This window comes from Etheostoma cragini, chromosome 5 (genome assembly GCF_013103735.1).
Source record: "Etheostoma cragini isolate CJK2018 chromosome 5, CSU_Ecrag_1.0, whole genome shotgun sequence".
Lineage (NCBI taxonomy): Eukaryota > Metazoa > Chordata > Actinopteri > Perciformes > Percidae > Etheostoma > Etheostoma cragini.
In genome coordinates, this window is record NC_048411.1 from 21074891 (window position 1) to 21092544 (window position 17654).

The 17654-nt window shown below is 42.4% G+C and overlaps 1 protein-coding gene across 3 annotated transcripts in view; it reads right to left on the bottom strand.

Annotated features, from left to right (window-relative positions):
- arl15a (ADP-ribosylation factor-like 15a) overlaps window positions 1–17654 on the bottom strand; it is a 108495-nt gene that overhangs the window by 62418 nt on the left and 28423 nt on the right. For all 3 annotated transcript variants that reach the window (XM_034870996.1, XM_034870995.1, XM_034870997.1), the window contains exons 2-3: window positions 7054–7198; window positions 5547–5606 (exon numbers count right to left, since the gene is read on the bottom strand). In XM_034870996.1, coding sequence (XP_034726887.1) covers window positions 5547–5606; window positions 7054–7198 — 205 coding nt within the window. The remainder of the gene's footprint in view (window positions 1–5546; window positions 5607–7053; window positions 7199–17654) is intronic.

Below are 17654 nucleotides of genomic sequence, written 5' to 3' on the forward strand. Positions count from 1 at the left end.
AAAGACTTCCCTTTTGGGCAAAGTAACACACACTGTGGTCCTATTTGATAGTAATAAGAACCACATTGGGTTTGCGATGACTACAGCGTAGTGGTTTTTCTCTGAGACGTGTTCACATACCTCCTTTGCCTGTTGGTGGTCATACACAACGGCTTAATGTTATGTGATGTTTTGCATCTTGCTCGTCTTATCTAATGTTTTCTGTATACGTCCGTGATGGACAAAAAAATTGATGTAAAAGTAAGACTTACCAATTACTACAGTGTTCAAAGTTCAAACCTACACACAGCTGTCACATTTACACACAATGCATGCATACACCACATCTTCATCAATTGTCTTATATGCAAACAAGCTCATCTACATATAAAAAGCACATAAACCCTTTAAATTGTCACATAGAAACAAACATCTTTTTCTGCACATTTTCGGACTTCCATTACACTGGAAGCCTGGTGACAAACACTGTTTAAACAAGAACACAGCATGTGCAACTATCTACCACTTCACTTCAAATCGAAAGCCTTAACAGCAACGAGTGGTGATTATTCGGACCACTTCTTCATCAGCTGCCATTGCGTGGCATGAATGCACACTGAGAAATGGCCCGTCTAGACTTGACGTCATGTCACTGTCCAGACGTATACACACACATTTGCACACTCCTACACACACTTAATAGATCTGTCCCTGGAGGTGCCCTTCCCACCTAATCCCCATACCTGGCACCAGCTGGGTAGCAAATGCCTGCCAGACTAAAGATCGCCAAATGCAAAATGCTCAATGTCGACCAACTGAAAAGACTTGCACTTTATTCAGATGAGAACAAAGAGCTCCCGTTTTACAGTGTTGCTGCTAATTAAATAAATAAATAGCGTATCCATCTCTTCATGCTGGCAATCTCAAAATGAAAATGCAAAATTCTATGTCAGTATTTGATTTCTGATAATATTTTATGATTACCTCTAAGTAAATAAGTAAAACAAGGTGCCATCCATGTGATATTTTACTCGCAGTGCAAGTCTCATATTAGGAGATATGCGACTTGCACAACAATATATTCATGTGGCTTTGATAACATGATTTTCCACCTGCTTCAACGAGCCTTCTATAATTTCACTACTACCCTCTACTACATTTCTAAACCAAGGTCAATGTATTCTAAGTGCAATAGTGATATGTGAATGTTTTTCTTTTTCCAGAGCATTTCAACTGATGGCTCTGACAGAGGACATAATCTGCAGTGAGAGAGCACAAAGTTTAGGGCTACACAATTAATCGAATTTTAAACACAATCACGATTTTGGCTTCCCACGATCAAATCTACGTGATCGAGAAATTTTTGAAATGCGTCATTTCATAGAACGTTCCGTTTTCCTATCTACCGCTCCGCAAACCACTGTCTGATCATGTGCCAGTCAGAGTTGTTCCCTCACTGCACAGCTTAGGCTCTAGATGTAGACAGTCACAGAGGACAGAGTAACAAGAAGAAAATTCAACAGCGAGCAGTCGGTTATACGTCGGTCTCCAGGTTTACCAGTTTACTAGTTTACATTTGGTCCCGTCTGTGTTGTTTTTCAGACAACAGCAGTGACCAGTGCTAGTCGGTGTTAGTTAGTGTCCGTTAGCTCACAGTGCTCTAGGGCGCGAATAATATTTTGGATCTAGGACGCACCGGTGCACCTCATGTCCTCGCATCCGCTGCAATGTAGTTTATATTGATATAGTTTAATTTGGCGTTACATGACCCATTTCTTCTGTAAAGCCTGTGTATGGATCTTTCCTCCGCAGAGTGGCGCAGGTACACACTTCAGACAGTTTTCTTTGTTATTAACACAGCTGTATATTGTTAAGCATGAGGGGCAAACCTGTATTTGTATCAGTGTTTCCGCGGATAACTCTGCTAAAAGCACACATGGTAACCAAGTTAGAAAACCAAGTTTCTTAAGATACACTGTTGCTGTATTAACCGGCTTTCCTTAATCCTTTATACCAATTAAGGGAACTTAGTTTCTTTGCTTACATTAAATCTAAGAAATCAGGGCTCTGCAGAAAGCTGACAATAATTACTGTGGGTTATTAACAAGCATTTAAACACACAAATGATAAGACAGACAAGCCCTGCGTGGAAATAAGTGAGACTGTGTGCTTTATCACGGCCAGACAATGTGTTCAAATCAATAAGCAAGGAGTGCTTGACAGGAATAAAAATTGAAAGAGTTGAAAGGAGAGTGAGAGAGAGAGAGAGAGAGAGAGAGAGAGAGAGAGAGAGAGAAAGTGAGATCACAAATAATAGCAGAATACAGTGGCAAAGGTAAAGAGAAGAGTGGATGGAAGAGGAAGAAAACAGAAACCAGAGGTGAAGATCAGTAAGAGCACAAATGAAAATGAGACAGCAGGGACCTCGATGACAAATGCATGAGTGAGACAAACGTACAGTATAGCCTGGTCTGAATCATTACCGCCACCATACATCAGGCCTGCCTGCACATAAGCTGCTTTGTGCTTCTGGTTTATAGGACAGCTTGTGCTTGTGTGTCAATCTGGCCCAGTGCACTCGAAGGCAGGGAGAGTTAAAAATGCATTACCAGGCTTAGCAACTATACAAGTCACAGTCATCAACACTTACATGGGTTACGAGCCTGCAACATTTTAATAACTGAGGGGAGACCTGGCTCCAATGACAACTCCAAGTGTCATGTTAGGGTCACTCTCTGCTCTTTTCTGTATGAGATATTTCTAATCTGATTCTGATGTGACCTTGTGCTGTTCAACTTAAACCACTTTTGTGTCCCAGGTGAAACTGGTTGAGCAATAGTCAGGCTTGTCCTGCCAAGCAAACAGCAAGGAAAAAAACTGCTTATTAAAGTGTGAGGGCTTATTAGAAAAAGGATTTCAGATGTTTAAGCAATGGTTAACGTATAAGCGTTTGTGCCTTAAAAAGTGTTTCTGATCTCCAGCCCTTAAGGTCCCTTGCATAAGCTAGACTTGCTTTACATTTCTTACTGTGAGTGGAGAAGACCTTGTTGACATTCATTGGGCTTTCCAGTGGGAGACGAAGGAAATGTATGGGAAGTGCTTCACTTAGTCACGCTTCTCAACAAGTGCTTCTTCCCTTACCGTCAAGGCTGAGTGAAGAGAACAAGCCACAAAGGTATTGTGTAAAAAAAAAGTTGTATGGACTCCGTAATACTGACGCCTTGTATCATTTTTCTGCATTATTGATGCAGTGCAAAATAACATAGAACTAAACCAGGCATGTTTGCTTGTTTTAAGGCCATAGGGAAAACGGAGAAAAAAAGAATACTGACAGAAATGGGAAGAGTTATGTAACTTACAAACAGTGCGGAAAAGGGGCTGCTTTAATCAGAAAATGGTCTAAAAGGCTCATTATGAAAACTGACCGGTGGGACATTACGCAAGAACACCAACTCTCCCGAATGAACATTTACGTCATTAACATTTGGAACAAGAAGAGTATGACTTCATTCAGCCAAACACAAAGGGTTGCATATCAGCATTTCACCTTAGACAGAAACCTAAATCCAATACTCTCCACATTGAAAATAAATCAGTAGAAAACATCATGTGCTTGTTTTTACCCTGTCCAACCCATCCATAACGGACGGAACCGTAAACTGCGCAAATTCTTGTGCTCTTTGTATTTACAAGAAAGAGAGCAGGGGAGCAATGGTCTAAGCAGGGAGGGCAAAGAGAAAAAGAGAAGAGATTTCATCACCCGTTGCTGTGGTGGCAGCCGATACTAACTTATCTAAATCAAACGTGTCATCCGTGGGACCAGCGTTTTTCCAACCACAATAATGTCCCACCAGACTGGCTTTGAACCAATCCAGAAAAAGAAAAAAAACTCTTTTGAAAACCCCCCAATGCGCTCTATCCAAATTTAGTAGCACTCTCGTTGGTGGTCCCCCGGTGCCTCTTTGTGTGTGCTAGTGTCTGAGCGTGTATGTTTTCCCGTCCCGGATAGGAGGCTATGATGGGTGAGCCTTCAGAACATGCAGTGCACCTGTCACATCTATAGCACACAGAAAACAACAAATTATTTTTACTCTGAGCAAAACAATACATTTTCACTAAGTGTCAGTAACTTGCTTGAAGGAGAAGGTAGAATACTGATTTACCCCCTTTTTTACGACTCCCTTTAAAGGACTGGAAGTCTCCTATTGCATTTGTTCTGTTTACGTATCTCCACTTTAAGACCTCTCATCTGTGCTTATTAAACGGCTTCATAGAATGCTGTACATTTCCAGGAATAACAGTGTGCAGATTGTACAGCCACTTCAACAAACACTAACAGGTCTGACGTCTGCACACAACTGTCAGTCTGTGACAAAAAGGTGTGATGCTACTCGAGGTCAAAACAAACGCGCTTTTGCATCCTTGGTGTACACATTTGTGCAAACAGTTAATGTTGAGAGACGGATGATATCAGCACAACACAATTAATGGTGTTATTCAAAAACATGTTTTTAAGATGGAGATCTACATGTTTGTGTTAGAGATGTTCCGATCCCAATACCAGTATCGGTATTGCCTCCGATACTTCCTAAAATGCTGGAGTTTATGCACCGATCTGATACCACATAATAAAGAAAAATAATGAAAATCTATGTTAAAGTAGTTTATTTATGTTCTTTTTCTGTTATAACTGACTGTCAAACTGGATTAAAAAAAAAAAGGTTCTGGGGCGTTCACTGTTTGTCTTTGTTTATGTTTCACAAAGAATTTAACCTGCGCCAGATTGACAACAAGGATAGAAATCATATCACATCCATACAGGGATTGTAGTATACAGTTGTTAAAACATAATAAAATATATGACTCACTGGTATCGGATCAGTACTCGATATCGACAGAGTATTGGCATCAGTATCGGGAAGTTAAAAATGGTATCGGACCATCTCTAGTTTGTGTGTGTGACAGCGAGGCAGTTGCTTTTATTAATAGGGGTTTAGAACACCCCACATACTGGCAGAAAGAAAACAAAAAAGACGATTTGTTGGAAGGTGATGAAATAAACCATATTAAAAAAGCATACAATAATGAATTCCCGAGTGGCGTTTGCTACTTTACCAAAGGAAGTGCTTAAAATGTAATGAGTGCAGAAATAAAATAACAAAATTGCTGAAATAAAGTCAATGATAATTCTTAATACTTTATTATATTTCATTATGCAAAATAAAAAATAAACCTCTTTTATTTATCAGAATATATTAAGCTGGAAAGAAAGAGAAACTTAGTATTATCTACTTGCAATACATAAGTCATGAATATTTTATTGTAGATTTAAAAAAGTGGTCGTTGTTTCGTTGCATTGTGTTTTTTAACGCAGCTTTAGTTGGTTAATGTGAAGCCGTCGCTAACGAACATGCTAACGTCTGGGTTGGCCCACGAGAAAATGTCATTGCTAGGTCACTATTTCACCTAAAACCGATTTACTCACAGACTCACACTGAGGTTCAAGTGACAAAGGGAAACTGTCAAATTAAACTCGTACAGGCTGAGGCTGGGCATGTGTTTCTTACCTCCAAGTTCTTTCACATTCAAGACAGCATTTGGAAATGGCACTGCTTTGATGCTGAAACCTGAGGGGAGAAAAATTTAAATTCATAATTGTACTGACATAAAGAGAGTGTTTTGTGTGTGTGTGTGTGTGTGTGTGTGTCACTTACAGGCATGTTGGCTGGATCACTTTATAATAGTGAGAAAATGGCTAAAAGGAATCTGACTTTAAAAACAACTCCACTTTACTATTTGGTTTCCTCGGGGTATTTGGTGTACCTTTTCCAAACCACCAGCTGGTGAACACACAGAGGACTGAAAACATATTTGTGTACAAAAATGAAGGAATATAACACTTTGTGTGGTCCGGGTTAGCCAAACAGAAAAACAAGACAAGCTAAACAGAAAAGTGTGTTGGTCTATGTTGGAGTTACAGCATGGAGCTAATGTCTGAAGTGCTGCCACGGTTTGTTTCTGCAGTTGCATACGGTGGGAAATTTAAAGAAAACCACTGAAGAAGGAGGTTTAATGTTGCTCACATTATGTTAAATTGTCTTGGTGGGAATTTATTTCCTGGAAACATTCACAAACAGGAGGAGAGATGGGACAGAAAACCAATTATGATTTCCTCTGAACATCTAAATGTGGTTTTAAGCACATTACGACAGTGCAAAATCATGAAGTATGAAGTGTGTGGGGGGGAACCGCAGGGGACTCCTCCCTCATTGTTCATCATGATCTTCCCTCTGTAGATGTTGGCAGACGCAGACAGTGCTGACAACTAAATCTTGATTCAGAGAAGTGCGCTAAAATAGTTTTCTGCTATGGTATGGTTAGTAATTGACATATTGTATCTATTACGGCCTACTCAGGACCAGACACAGACAGGTGTTCACTCCTTTGAACCAACCCCTACCACGGAAACATACACACTAATGGTTGTAGTCAGAACATTTGGGAATTACTTTATACTTAGCTTCTACTGGTGAAAGTTCACAATGACTAAATCTAAAATGGGACTTCTGCAACAGCTCAAAGCTGACTGCTGACAAAGTCAGGGGAGGAAAATGGAATGTCAGCGTCCTTGAGGGATTGCATTGCGTATATGGAAAGCAGAGCGTCGACTACCAGGAGAATGATGTACTAACCCTAAAGCCTCCTCTTCTGGACATACTTAACACCAGCCTCCCACTTGACTAGAAGAAAGAAGCGGAGTATTGGCAGGTGAGATACAGCAGAGCATTTCTGGCATGAGCGCATGGGCTTTGGAAGACATACTGAAGACATGCTTCCCCCTATTGGACAGCTGTAATACCTGGGTAGTATTAGCTATCTGTGATTATAATCCAGAGGACAACATGTTCTTGAAATGTGAAAGCACTACAGAAGCTTGGAAAGCTCTAAGAACACATGTGAGGGAAAGATGATGGGAATATCTGTGGAGAGTGCACGCTTCTATTAAAGTACACACATTTTTACTCTGAAAGAAATCCTCTCTTTCCTACTGATCCATACGTAATGTGCACATACCTGTTGTAGGAACGATGCCGTCGCTGCCCTCACTACAGAGACGCGAGAGCAGACTGGTCTTTCCCGCACCTGTCAGGCCAATGCACACCACATCATACTCTGGTCTTGGCGGCGGGGGTCCTTTACAGCACAGTGCCCGGAAACACTAAAAACAAAAACAAAACAATTATTGGAAAACAGACCAAACATACCTTGTGCAGATGATTAGGATTCCACCTATGGAATAACAACATGTTCCTAGAATAAACTCTTGTGTCTCTGTGCCGCAGTGCAGGAAGACTACTAATGTGCATGACGTCTTCATATGATGTCAAAAAAAAAAATCATTCTGTTGTATGAAACAATTCCAGATTGTCAGTTGGTTAAAGAGGAGCAAAATCTTTAACCACGTCCCACCATAAAAAAGGGAATTAGCCATGAAAACAATAAAAAACACACAATGTTTTACTTCTATTTTTTTATGTTTTCTTGTCAAAAGAGTAAAGTTCTACATAGGAAAAAAAGTGAAATGGAATATGATGCATGCACCGGTGCAACATGCTTTTTGTCTGCAGTGTCTGCGTGTGTATGGACTCCATCTGATGGGGCCCTTGTGGCGGCCAGACGCAGACCTGTCACTCCATGAATCACAACTGAGGGCCTGCTGTGAGACATTAAGGGGCAAATGCACTGTGAACCGTGAATGAGATCTTTAAACTTGTGTGGAGAGATCAGTATCCAAACCTAAAAAGTGATCTCTTTTATTAGCAAGACTGGAACTAGTCTGGACAAGGCAGGGTACGCGCGTGCATGCACGCACCCACGCACGCATGCACGCACGCACCCACGCACGCACGCACGCACGCACGCACGCACAAGCATACAAACTTCAGGTGAAAGAACATCAACATAGGGGACAACCCTGTTTTAAAAAAACTGCTACTCTGTTCTATTAAAGACTCCAGAAAGGAAAACACATGCACAAGTGTAGACAAACTGCTGCTCATCAGTGCGCACATTCTCCAGGTGTGCTTGGGCTTGTCATTAAAACTCGTGTCTCAGTGGGGAGCAGCCGATATAAACAAATGAGAGGATAAACAAATATTCTGTATCGTCGTTTAAGCATCATTGGCAAATGTTCCAGATTTTTTTGGTTTGTACAAACTTGTAGGTTTAGTACAAGACTTCCTCTTCAAAATGTATGTTAAAGCTCACTTCTTGCCTTGAGATGAGTGAAGCAAAATGAAGACCTTTCCTCTAGCAGTGACTGCTACGAGATACAACTATAGCTTCTTTCAAACTGGAGAGGAACAAGAGAGCAGTATAGTGTTGCAACCTCGACTCTTCTGCACATTGTCGGACATCAGTAAGCACCGGGGTCAGTTTTCAGAGCTTTGCCAAAACAGTACTGCCGTTTGATGGAGATGTGGAGAATCTTCAACATACCCGGAATCTTCAACCCCCCCCCGACTCCTAGGTGAACCCACCAGTCGGTTCAAACAGGAAACATACTCCTCTTCCGGGAAAAAACACAAGATCAGAAGCACACACGCGCGTCAGATGGGGGAACACATGTAAAAACTTGGTCCGATGAGGTCATTCTATTCTCTTTCTTGCTCTCTTCTCCCCTTGCTGCCCCCCCCCCCCACACCGCCTACTATCCCTGAAGCTAAATGTAAGGTTTGCTGCTGAGGGGGAATTCTGCCATTCAATCAATCCCCCTGAAGTGAGAGTTGATCTTTCAGAGGAAGCAAAAGGTTGAGATGAAGAGATTAAACAACTGGAGTAGCTATGAAGTTGCTGTATGTTAGATGATTGTTATTTATTCAACCCCTTTAAATAAATGAAATCATCACTAGACCAAGTGTTCATCGGTCAATTAATTAAACTTTATGTACAGAGCACCTTTTCACGACAAAGGTTATTGCCTTGTTGGCTAGGTGGGAGCATCCAGGATCTGACCCTGGGGCCCCTATGCACACAGTGGCCCCTGAGAGAGAGAGAGAGAGAGAGAGAGAGAGAGAGAGAGAGAGAGAGAGAGAGAGAGAGAGAGAGAGAGAGAGAGAGAGACCTCTGGTCCTCTTTGACAGAGGTGGGTTGCACAAAATTGGCGAGGAGAGCTTGGTCAAATGGCTCACAAGAGAGAAATAAACATGTCTAAAGGCCTCTGCTTACCTCAACACATGTTGTCTCTCCCCAGCCAACCACACACTCAATGATCTGAGACTCAGTGTGCTGTGTCACTGAGACTGGGAACTCAAATGAGACCGTCCTATGATGACTACCTCCATAAATCTCTAAAAGGCATCCAAACGAACAGCTAAGATTAATTCTGAAATTAAATTCAACATTCACATTTAACAGTTCCCTAAATGTTGTTTGAGTGATTTACAGTACACTCAGACAAGCTGCAAGGGACTGAGTTAGAAACATAGTCGCAAACCTACTGTCACATAGAAAAAAAAGGTGCCCATGAAGGCTTATCAGCTTTTCTTCCTGGTTTTTTTTTGGCTACTTTTTTTAATTGAGGCAACCAGAGCATTAAAAAGAGGGCAATCCTTAAGAAAAACAAATAAAATCGTACAGCTCCTTGCCAAAATACTCACCATAAAAAGTCTTCCATTCCTAGACTTTATTGATTGGCTGCCTCTTATAGGATTGGACATGTTTTAATTGTGCTTCCCTGAAAGACCTGCCGAGACATTACCTCACTGTTGTTGTAAAAGCTGATTAGCTAGGCTTTATGTAAATGAGAAACACTGCTGAATGCTGGAGACACACACACACACACACACACACACACACACACACACACACACACACACACACACACACACACACACACACACACACACACACACACACACACACACACACACACACACACACACACACACACACACACACTAGATTTTTTTCAGATGAATGTCTCTTTAAAGATGCATGACAGAAAGAAGGAAAGAACAGCCCCCCACGCCTCCAGTTTGAAAAAGACATCAAGACATTTAATGGGTGACATAACTGAGCCTCCTGGCACCCGACCGGTGCACAAGCACACAAGAACAGAAGCTGAAGGCACAACTGCTGGTCTACCAATACTTGCGTAAGAATAGGTCATGGCAGCTCCATAACTATAGATGCTGAACTTCATAGCATCTGGCCTCATGTGAATGATGGCTCAGTAGTAAGAAAGGAAAAGAATGACCGTTTTTCCTTTTTCGTTCAATCTTTCCCTTCAAACAATGCTCAAAGTCAAACCACATGCAGCCTACCAACACCACCGTAGGGCCTGATGACCTCAAGTGACCGTCTGTTAATTTGCATACTGTTAACACATGACATGTTAATTCATATTTAGACAGTACATGACTGGAAAAAGATTAAAGCAAAGGGTTTAACCACTACATACTGAGGGGTTCAGTTGGTGTTGAAAATGTTTGATAAAAACTGTTTTATCAACGAGTTAGAACCCATTGTGTTGCGAATTCACCTGAAGTAGCTGGCCAGAACAGGAGCCAGGCTCTTTTTAGAAAACCACGTTGTATTTCAAGGGGTAATAAAAGTGGGTTAGAGGGAAGCCTCTACCACAGCAGCAGACTAGTTCGTGTTTCACTCTTGCACTCTCTGGCTACCGTCGAGACACCACAGGATAGGAAAAGGGGCAGCGGCATGACAGCATGTTCCAAATTGAGGTATCCCAACAAGCTTCCAGTTTCTGTGGTGTGGTTCTCCCTGCTTCAGTTGTGAAATAGCTACTAAACATTGGGGTCGTCAAAGGATACATACAGCACATGGCCTGCAAATATAAGAGTATTTTGATGCTACATGTAGGTGCATTTAGATCTTCTGCTTAGGAACACTGAACAAGAACTGTTTCTGCAGAGTTACCACATCTAAACAGGTGTGCAGCATCAACTAATGCCGAGGCTCGGATAACCCACAGAGTAAAAAATAATGGACGAAGCGTACAGCCTGAAAGATGAAGCCAATGCTGAAGTGCCTTAGATGTGCATTCTATCTGGGTGGCAGTAGTTCAGTCCGTAAGGAGTTGGGTTGGGAACCGGAGGGTTGCCGGTTCAGGTCCTCGTTTGAACCAAAGTACGGAGCATGGATTCACCTCTTGGGCACTAACAGGTGCTCTTGAGCAAGGCACCAAATTGTAATTTCCCTATTGGGGATCAATAAACAGTATACATTTATAATCTGATTTCCATCAGGGGGAGACTCCACTGGTTGCAAAAAGAAGTCCGTTTTTATAGAAGTATATGGGGAAATTACCTTAATTTATTTTTTTGCCTCAATAAATATTTTCATAATGAGCTTATGGCCTCAATCATGATGTTCATTTAGTGAATGATGGTCCCATGTATTTTAAAATAGACAATAAAAGCAGGGGATGCTCTAGGGCCTGGCTACCAAACTGACCTGTCAATCAGGACAGTGGCTTACCTTAACGTGTATCCATGGCATTGTGTCCATTGGAATAGCCATAAATAAATTTTTGGGTGTTACATGTTTTCAATTTAAACGTTGACCCTTTCACTGTGTGTTTTCACCTTCAAGTTAACTAGAAAATGTGGTCGCCTAAGAAATATCTTGTTCAGTGTAAACAATGACATATTTACAGAAATACAGTGAACTCCACGGACACTTTAGCAGGTTAACACACAAAAATGACCAATTATTAGAAATGTGCAAACCCTAATTCCTATAAAGGTGGAAGATTGTGTAAAAACATAAATAAAAACAGAATTCAATGATTTGCAAATCATTAAAGTTTTTTTTGTTGCAAATATTCACACATTTGGAAAAGCTAGGACGGGGGCATGTGGACCAACTGTGTTACATCATTTATTCTTTTAACAACACTCAGTAAGCATTTGGGAACTGAGGACGCTTACTGTTGAAGCTTTGCAGGTGGAATTCTTTCCAGTTCTTGCTTGATGTATAACTTCAGATGCTCAACAGTCCGAGGTCTCCGTTGTTGTATTTGCGCTTTATACTGGCCAAACCTTTTCAATGGGAGACACGTCTGGAATGAAGGCAGGCCAGTCTAGTACCTGCACTCTTTGACTACGAAGCCACCCTGTTGTAACACATGCAGAATGTGGCTTAGCATTGTTGGCATTAATAGTGCTTTCACAAATATGCAAGTTACCCATGCCATGGGCATTAACACACCCCCATTCATCACAGATGCTGGCTTTTGAACTGACAACAACCTGGATGGTCCTTTTTCTCTTTAGCCCAGAGGACATGATGTCCACGATTTCCAAAAACAATTTGAAATGTGGACTCGTCAGACTCAGTACACTTTCACACTTTGCCTCAGTCCATCTCAGATGAGCTCGGGCCCAGAGAAGCTAGAGACGTTTGTGGGTGTTGTGTTAACTGACAATGATTTTCAGAAGTGTTCCTGATCCAAAGTATCCTTTACATAATATTGTTGGTTTTTAATGCAGTGTGGCCTGAAGGATCGAAGGTCAATGTTGGTTTTTGGCCTTACCGCTTACATGCAGAGATTTCTCCAGATTCTCTGCATCTTTTGATAAAATGATAGGCTGTAGATGATGAAATTGCTGAACTCCTTTTAATTGCACATTGAGAAACATTGTTCTTAAACTGTTGGACTATTTGCTCATGCAGTTGCTCACAAAGTGGTGAACCTCCTTTTGGCGATGCTCATCTTATACCCAATCATGACCAATTAACCTGTGTAATGTTCCAAACATGTATTTTCCAAACACGTGTTTTTTGAGCATTCCTCGACTTTCCCAGGGTTTTGCTGCCCCTTTGTGTAAAAATTTACAAACCAAGTTTATCAGTTTGAACATTAAATATCTTGTCTTTGTAGCGTGTTTTTTTATACCTTTATATTGGTGTGTGTGTGTGTGTGTGTGTGTGAGGGGGTGTATTTGGTAGTGCTCTGGTTTAGAGAGTAAAGGCTTGATTTTAATGTGTATCAAACATGTATACGACAGCTGCGGACCCCATGGGTGCATAGTAGGTCTGTTTATACTATCCACTTGGTGGACGTGTTCCATACGCAGTAGATAGCTACACTACCATTTGTAGCAGAATTGGCGGTATGCAGACATCCGCAGAGAGCCTACGAGGTGTACACCCTCTGATGACGACATTTATGTTACGAGGACTCCAGTGGGCCCTTGTGCACAATATAATTTTGCCTAAATGCCAGATGACTGAGTCAACTGAATTAGTCCTACATCTGGCCCACATTTTGAAATTTGGGGAAAAAAGGGGGTGATGATCCGGAAACTATGAGTAAAAGGAAATCTTTTGCCAAGATGTAGATGTATACATACAGCCTACCCACAGCCAGCCTAATTTTTAAGTACACTTTATTAAGCATAAGCCTCACAGACACAAACCATGTGCACAAGCCTGTGGCTTGGCACACTTCCTCTTGGAAAAGTATGTTACACATCAACTAATGTGCTTGAACTGTTTGCGCTCGGCCCAGAGATGGTGCTAATGACTGTAATAATGCCTATTAAAAACTGCGGTATCACATTTACTTACAGGCATTTCCAAAAGCTGGGCATACCAAAAAGCAAACCATGACTTCCTTCTTGGCTGCCAATTTATACAAGCTGGGCATCTTGACTTCCCAACAACAGTGCTACCACAGGAAAGAGGAGAGGAGGAAGAAAAAAAGGGAAAGGACATCCGAGACACTTGCCTCTGGGAGTCATAGCCACCGTACGCAGGCACACACGGGACATGGACGGGCAAGCAGGCCGTTTTTATTTTTCCAGACCAAGTGTCGGGACAACACTTGTGTGCAGGACTCACTCTTGACCTTTGAAAATGACAGTCCTTTATATGGGCGTCCCGACGGAGGAGTGGCGCTAACAGATATGTGTGTAATACACACCGGCCACAGTCATAACATAGGCCTGCAAAACCATGGGTAAGCAGAGGGTGGGAGCCGAGAAGGGCATGTAGGAAGGCAGTATGTCAGGGATGGAAGGAAGGGTAGAGGGGAGCGGGGCAAGTGGAGGGGGTTTGCGGGCAAGGGGGGAGGCACATTCATTCATCCTCATTCATCTTCTCCCCCTTTCAGTTGTTGTTGTTATTTGCCGCTTTGAAGCTGGATGGGGGGTGCACGGTGGGACACAGTGTGTTCAGTACAGTGAGGGAAGGGGGTGTATGGGGCGCACTGCATGCCATTCTCGTTAAGGAGTGAGAGAGACATGCTAGACACACAAGGCTGCTCACTGGACTCTTCCCATGCTTAGTTGTTAACGCGCCAACCACAGACGGCTTCAGGCCTGGGTCCCTGCCACATCTCGCCAAACCACCCACCAGCCTTTACACTGCTTTATAACAACATATATTTCAGACCAAGATCTCTCGTTCCTCAATTCCTTCTGATGTTTTGATTACATCTTCTCCACCATCGCTGCCAACTCCCGCCTCTTGTGGCAACACATTTTTCTCACTGAAGGTGCAGGCGAGATGATACCGGTGGTATGATGCTTGTCACTACTGGCATGTTTGACTGGTTTCTTAAAACCCTAATTGCAAACAAAATGCGGATATGGCAGTGAACACCGTGACACGCTTTCAACTGTGGCAGTGGGTGATGAAATACAAGATTTACTGCCCTTCAAAAATGATGGCCAACTAAGGACACTAAACAGATGCCATTCATTACCCCCGCATCAGAAATAGATCCCCACACAGACACCTACACACACCTAGAGAGAGACAGACAGACAGACAGACAGACAGACAGACAGACAGACAGACAGACAGACAGACAGACAGACAGACAGACAATATGCATCACTCCCATTCCCTGCCTTGAAAATGCACATCCAGTTGCGTGGAACGTTTTTTGATGCAGTGAATGTATAATGTCTACTGTTGACTTCATCTTAAAACACTATATCACGCAGACCTACTGGACTGAAATGACAGTCATACAGCAATAATAAGATGACTCTGTCTGCACCAGCTTAACATCCCGTCTGGTGAAGTAGACCGTGTCTTACTTAAGTCGACAAAACAACCCACAACCCATTATGCCTGCGTGTCTGTGTGTGCATGGCGAGGCCTTATTTTGAAGCTGATTGGCTTGTCACTGTTTTGCAGGCACATCATCCCCTTATTCTGATGCAACATCCTCTCTCCCTCTCCATGATCACCCCCACAACCCAATTCATTCATCCCACTTCTGTATGTCTGGCCTTCGTTTCAGAGCTCAAACACTTTTGCCCTGACGCTAAGGTGTCTGGACAAGGAGACAAGCACACAAGCACACAAGCGCACACACACACACACACACACACACACACACACACACAGCCATTGAGTGAAGTTAGAGCGCCCCCCAGCTTTCTGCTGGGACACACTGCGAAGGGAGAAGTAATGCATTGCGATAAATTAATTACTAAAACTGAATTTGCATCTCCGGATCTTCAAGACAAATGATCGAAAGATTTTGAACAACAGAAACAAAAATGTAATCAAAATGAGGAAAATATAAAAAGGGAAATCAGAGTATATTGCATTTCTGTTATATCCCTGCTATGTCTTTCTCGAGTGATAATTATGATATGAAACATAGGACAGAGGAAGGAGGACATCCAGCCTGCCTGAAAAACCGGAACATTTCCACAAGAATCAGCTTCGTCACAGTGTTCCAAAAACATACTGGAAAACAGCTGTGTACCGCCTGCTGTTTCAGAACAGGGGTGCAAGGTGGAGTTTCATGTGATTGACTGAGGTGATGTGACCAACTGATCGTCTGGAGCGTAAAGTCTACTTTTTGAGAGACAGCCAAGACAGGTCCATATTATGGGGCAAGGTTTTTGAACAACAGACTGGAGCGACCCCCGCTGCTTCCTCTGCTCCCCTTCTCTTCCCCTTTTTTTAAGTTAACAGCTCCAGTGTTGGCCTTCCCCTGTCTGGTGGGGGGGAAATCAAAACAGCATACTATCGCGATATTTTCCGTAGCAATACTGTATTGATACACAGATGCCAAGTATCAAACTTTTATTATACATGTGTTGGTCAGTTTTATTGCTTGACAATCCCATTTTGCAGCAATACAATTGAAGTAAGGTACACAAACAGAGACATGTATCTTTTTAACAGACATTGACAAAGTTTCCTTTTAGGGACCTAATTTGAAATTGGGAAAAATTGTTGCGAAAAAAGTAAGAAATTGTAATATGTCACAGAATATTGGCATTATATAGGTGTTTAAAATCGCAATAATATCGTATCGTAACATAAGTATCGTGATATTATCGTATCGTGAGGCCTCTGGAGGTTCCCACCCCTACTGTCTGGTCTGTCAGCTTGTGACCCTGCATGGTTGAGGAGGAGGCCAGATCAAAGGCGGAGGGGCAGCCTTGGAAAAACATTTGGGCTGAGAATGTACGGGATATCTGTCAGGAAGCCTTTCCCACTGGGCTCACTAGTGCTAGGGCCAAGAGATCGGGTTACCACCCAAAAAACACTGACATGAAAGAGGGGGCGACGCTAATCCGCATACATGGGGCTCTCTGTCTGTCCTCCACTACCACCAATAATGTATCCCTTCTTCGCCTCTGCTCCTCACCCTCTAAACTCTCAACACCTCAGTTTCTCTGTCACCCCCAAACTACACCAACCTAACCTAACACAGCCCGACGCCCCTCCCTCCTCCCCCCAAGCTTCTATGCACCACCACCTCACCCTCATTCCCAACCCTTCACCCCACAAACACTCAAGCTTCATCACAGAGGATTAACAGGAAACCCTGACACAACCTATTGTCAGTGAGGTTGAGGGGGCTTGGGTGGTTTCGCCACCCCGGGTGGGTCTTTTTTTCCCCACTAGGGTTGTGATGTTTTTAGAAGAGACTGGGGCACTTCTTACAAACCTCCCTGATGTACACACACAACCACTTGCACAACTTCTAACAAAAAAGCCTGGCGGCGGACATAAGTTGTTCAGTATAACGAGCAGGGGCTAAAAATAAAGGATGACAAAGAAGAGGATGGAGCAGTGGAGGATGCATTGGAGTGAGTGGGATAAAGGAAGTGCTCAGGATGAGGATGGTGTATATGTGTATGTGTGCATTTGTTTGTTAGGGGGTGGGGATGCAGTGCCAGTGCTGTAAATCTTGATGTCATTGACAGGAAGACTGTGAACCATTACCATAAATCTGACAAACGCTAATTTGATGGGAGGCTGTATCTGTCTGGTCAGGGACCAGTCTAGACAGTCCTATAGTGTGGCCCTGTTTGTTTCCAGCACCATCTGGATGTGGCAGAAAGTGCCCGCTGCTATGGTTCACATGCGCACAGACATCGGACACACAAAGTATACAAAGTGCACCATTCTTAAAGCCATTGAAAAGGGTTTGTCCTTTATATGCCCGAACAAAAACGTGATTTTTTTTAATGCAATGACAGTACAGTCCTGTATCACTGCAGGCAAAGCCTAGAACAACAGATTACCCATAATGTCTGTAGGTGTTCTGGTCAACATTACTGGACTATTAGAGTTAAAGTCAATAATTAAATGCAATTCAAAGTAGATTATATTAGAATAGAAGATATAGAGATATATATATATATATATATATATATATATATATATAT